Below are 5,324 nucleotides of genomic sequence, written 5' to 3'. Positions count from 1 at the left end.
CTGTATCAACAACCAGTAATCTGGTGTGATAATTTAGGAGCAGCAGCTATGGCGGCTAATCCAGTTTTCCACGCAAGAACTAAACACGTAGAGATTGATCTTCACTTCATACGAGATATGGTTACACAGAAACAGCCAGAGATCAGATATGTTCCTACACTAGAACAAACAGCTGATGTGTTGACGAAAGGTTTGTCTGTCAAGAGGTTCCAGAAATTGAAGAACAAGTTGCACGTGGAAGAGTCCCCGTTTCACTTGAGATGGGGTATTAGAGGAGCGTCTGAGTCAGCAAAGCCATGTGGAAATGAGAGCTCCACATCAGCCAATCTGCTAAGGACAAGTGTAGAGTTAGTTGAGATTGATAACTGAATTCAGCTATGCAATTGTAACGCTTGTACTCTGTATTTATACAATGAATCAAGACTATGATAAGCAATGAAATACAGACTGATCAGAGAAGATTTTCTCTCTAGATCTAAACACAAACTTCTTCATTCTCTATCTTGATATGACAAATATGTGAATATCGGATCCCTCTATATGATTATACTTTAGTATTAGCGTTCACATCGGTATATTTTGACTTATAATTATTATCGGATTAGAATCTCTAACGTTGTCGATGATATGAACATTTATTCACGTAGTCACATTATGTATTTTTTAAATCATATATATGGAGATGAACACACGTATAATAAAAATACTAAGCTTTTCACAAAGTTTTCAAAAATAGTGACCACGGGATACATGAGAGAACAAACTATCAAAATTGGTTATGGTTTGAAACGAATATCGAGTATATTCAACAGAAGCCAACTAATATAAACACTATTACTTTTGTTAAGTATATTATTTTATTACATTAATTTTGTCAAGATTGTAAATTTCAACCGTTATTATATTAGTGGAATATGTATTCTGTTGCTTCGATTGGACGGGTTTTGTCCCCCCTTGAAAATAAATAGGGAGAAAAAGTAGGGATTTGTTCCAGATACCACTCAACGATATCATAATTTTTAGTTGAAAATTAACAAAGAAAGAAGATTTTGCTTTGCTTGGTCGTGTTTGACCATCGTAAAGAGCGAAGTACGTGTAGCCACAACCCACAAACAAGTTATTTCCTTTATAACTTTTTTAGTCAAAGAATGATAATATATAAACTGAAAGTTGAGAAGAAGAAAAAGAACAAGAAATATCTTCTATGGGAATACATATAGTATACTCTATAAAAATGGCTTCATGAATTTTTTTGGAATAAATTATTAAAATGCCCCTGAACTATGACCCGGGTCCACAATTGCTCTCCCATAAAAAAAAGTGATCGTCTTAATCTTTAATTCTTACTTTGTGTCGAAAACAGTCCTTCCGTCTAATTTTCTCTCATTCTCTTATATTTTGAGGGTAATATAGTAAATGTAGTGATTTCATTTCTTTAATTTATTTTCATTAGATTTGTTTTCGTGCAAATTGAAGGAAACCCACCCCTAAATCACGAAATTGAGTACAAAATTCCTAAACCCTAAAGATGGCGCCGAGAAGAAAATCGAGTAAATCACCGGCGAAGCGTTGGAGACAAAGCAAAAAACCAAAGGAAAAAGAAATAGCCCCAACGTTTCCAGATTATGGTAAGGTTTTAGGTTTTGTCATTTGTTTAATCATTATTTAAACCTTCGAAACTTCTGTTCTTCGATTATTAATGAAATGGGTAGGACCACTGTTATTTTGTGTACGTTTAGTGTTTGGGACCACATGTGCACTCTGATTTCTACGAATATGTTGGTCGGTGTGAGGTATTTAATATGTTAATGTTGTTTAAATGGGGTACATATGGGTCATCCTTGTCGATTTACATCTTGAAGTTTGTATGGTCATGTTGTTGGGATATTTAATCAGTTTTTAAGTTGTTGAGCAATTTTGAACAATTATTAATAGCTACTGTGTTGCCTTATTTTTGTCAACTCTCATGGTGTAAAACTAGGTAATCGTGGTTGGAAGTACGTAAATGGAACTGTCATTTATGCAGACCACTGTGACATAGACATAATGAGCATTGTGGAGTTGGATTCTGTTTTGAAAGAAGACCTTGGGTACGAAGTAGGAGTTGTTTACTATCTGGAACCTGTAGGTAGTGATGAAGTCGAGTATGTACATCATGATAATAATCTTTGCTAGATTATTGGGGAAATCATAAAGAATAGTAAGAGTGTTGGCATCTGGTGTGGTCATCCTAGTTTACCTACTCCTCTGCTTATCACTGAAAAAGCGAATGAGGCTATGAATGAGGGTGTGAATGAGGCTCGAAATGAGGAGCAAGTAGGAATTGATGAAGTCGCTATGAATGAGGAGGTCAATGAGGCTGTGAATGATGAGCACGTAGGAAATGATGAAGTGGAGGTGAATGAGGAGCAAGAAGGAAATATTGAAGTGGAGGTCAATGATGAACAAGAAGAAAACATTGAAGTGGAGGTCAATGAGGAAGAAGAAGGAAACATTGAAGTGGAGGTCAATGAGCCTGTGAACAATGACCAAGAAGGAAGTGAAGAAGAAGAGGTCAACAATGACCAAGACGGTGTAGAGCAAGAAAGTGGTTATGAAATGAGTGAAGATGATATCGTTTTAGATGGGAATGCTGGAGAAGGTGGCTTACTCGGTAAAGGGAAAAAAATCGTAAGTGATGATGAAGTGGTTGATGGTGATAGCGACTATGATGGTGATGAGAGCATGTAGAGAAGAAGGGACAGTTCATCTAGTGATGAAGAAGACACGATGATGAATAGCAAGGGAACCCGATACATAAAGAATATATTGCCAGAATTTCCAGAATTTCGAGAACAAGATGCAAACATCAATCAGGATTCATTCAAATTGGGAATGCTTTTCCCCAATGGAAAGGCATTCAAAGAGGTTATGAAGGAGTATTCTATACGCTGTGGAAAACAAATTTGGTTCAAGAAGAATGACAAGAATAGGGTTAGTGCTTAGTGTAAAGATGAGAAGTTTAAATGGACGTGTTTTGCATCACTTTTCGACTCAACTGATACCTTTATGATCAAGACTTATCATCCACAGCATACTTGTGGAAGAAGTAACAGGAACACGTATGAATTTATATAATTTCCTTATTTTTACACGTATGATCAAGACTTATTTTTTGACTTATTTTATATAATTTCCTTGTTTGATCTCAGGTTTGCAACGTATAAGTGGCTGTCGAAGAACTACATGCAAACATTTCAAGAGAATGATTCATGGTCTTGTCCCAATTTCATGAACAAGGTACAATCTGATCTCATCCTTTAATGCTCAAAGCATAAGGCATACCAGACTAGGAAGCACGCAACTCAAATCGTAGAGGGCAGTTACAAGGAGCAGTATGCGTTATTGTGGGACTATGGTGCTGAGTTGAAGAGATCGAACCCGGGATCAACAGTAGAGTTTGAGACAGAGCGTGGAGAAGAAGGACAATTACTATTCAAGAGAATGTATATCTGCTTCAAGGGATGTAAAGATGGCTTCTTGGTAGGGTGTAGACCATTGATAGGACTGGATGGTTGTCACATAAAGGGCCATCACACTGGTCAATTGCTCACTGCAATTGGGGTTGATGCTAACAACGGCATGTTCCCCATTGCATACGCAGTTGTAGAGTCAGAAGGCAAGTCAAGCTGGAGTTGGTTTCTCAATTATTTGAGATGGGATGTCAAGCTCAATAATGGTCTACACTGTACCTTTATTACAGACAAGCAGAAAGGATTGAAGGAAGCCTTAAGTGGCATGTGGGAAGAGGGAAAAAGACGTGCTGAGCACCGACATTGTGCTAGGCATTTGAAAAATAATTTCACTAAGGTTAGTACTTTATAATACTTGATCTGATAATGCATGTACTGCTTTCTAGTTATTATTATATGAGTTCATGTCATACTTGTTGGTCAAGGTATTCAAGAGTCAGCACTTGAAAGTTCAGTTTATGGCTGCTGCAAAGGCATATTCAAAGGATGTTTTCTGGGCAGAGATGGCTAAGATTGAGGCAGAAGACTTGAAGGCCTACGAATGGTTGATTGATAAAGAGCCTGGTCATTGGGCAAGGGCCTTTTACAGAGAACTTCCAAAGTGCGATATGATACTAAACAATCTATGTGAAAGCTTCAACGGTACTAATTCTATAATGTTGGCTAGGCAGCGTCCAATACTCTCTATGTTGGAAATAATAAGGCTATACATATTGCAAAGACTTATATCCTAACTTCATGTCCAATTAGTTCAATTTCTCGACTAATAGTCTTCAATTGGCTTGCAAAGACTTCTGATCCAATTTCTTGCACTTGGACCACATAATTTGATTCTAATTTATTTCTCTGCCTAACCACCTTATTCACTTCGTCTACTGGGTCAATCCATCGAAAAAAAACCACACCCGTCGTGTTCATTTGCCTGAAACAATGACGAAAATTATTGACGATACGAAAAACCACACCCATCTTTGGTTCTGTCAATCTTCATTTATTTTGATTGATCATCTATAATTCTTAAACATGGAAACTAAAGAAAACAATGATACATAATAGAACTTTCACATAAAATAAAATATAAGAAAAATCTCACAAGCTTGGTGAATTGTTTTCAGATTTTGTAACATCTTCGTAAAAATAAAAAAAATCCCTCTTCACCGCAGGACAAAAAATCAAATCAATTCATCGACGATCAGTAAGTATATTAATCGAATCATACCTTGAATAAGTAACATCTTAAAAACCGAAGACCTGGATTTAATTTCGTCTTAGATGTACGCCTCATGCAAACAAGTTCGCACTTGCATATCGGCATTTTTCGAAGTTTTGTCTTGGACCGCTCTTCTTCTTGTAACCCAGAAATCCAACTCTTACTCCATGAATCAGAGCTTGAAGCTTCCAATTTTGTCTCCCTTGTGTTTTTCGATATGTGTTTTACAGATTTAGGTTTCATGTGTTTGGTTTTGGTGATTTAGGATTTAGGTTCTAATATTTTTTGAAATGTTTTTGGCTTTATGTAATTCTCGAACTCAAACATGATAGTTCATTAAGGACATTTTAGACATTACACCAAGAAATAAGCTCACGTGGAAAAAAAAACCGAGCAAAAACATAACAGAATAAGAGAAAATTAGACGGAATGACTGTTTTCGACATAAAATAAGAATTAGAGTTAAACAGACGATCACTTTTTTTTATGAGGGGGCAATTGTGGACTCGAGTCATAGTTTAGTGGACATTCCAGTAATTTTCTCTTTTTTTTAATATACATATACATATATATATATATATATATAATATTTTTTTTGTAAT

At 36.1% G+C, this 5,324-nt stretch overlaps 1 protein-coding gene across 1 annotated transcript; it reads left to right on the top strand.

Annotated features, from left to right (window-relative positions):
• The first annotated feature begins 2,772 nt into the window (after positions 1-2,772).
• On the top strand, positions 2,773-4,987 carry LOC149389582 (uncharacterized). The gene is made up of 6 exons (XM_089622671.1): positions 2,773-2,948; positions 3,192-3,279; positions 3,412-3,658; positions 3,743-3,849; positions 3,938-4,154; positions 4,953-4,987. The coding sequence occupies exons 1-6, from the start codon at positions 2,773-2,775 to the stop codon at positions 4,985-4,987; spliced, it is 870 nt and encodes a 289-aa protein (XP_089478797.1).
• Positions 4,988-5,324: the final 337 nt, after the last annotated feature.

Source organism: Urtica dioica, chromosome 8 (genome assembly GCF_054948205.1).
Source record: "Urtica dioica subsp. dioica isolate 48M chromosome 8, U.dioica_male_clone48M_v1_H2, whole genome shotgun sequence".
NCBI classification, from domain to species: domain Eukaryota; kingdom Viridiplantae; phylum Streptophyta; class Magnoliopsida; order Rosales; family Urticaceae; genus Urtica; species Urtica dioica.
Note: the sequence above shows the minus strand (reverse complement) of the source record. Positions and strands in the feature narration are given on the sequence as shown.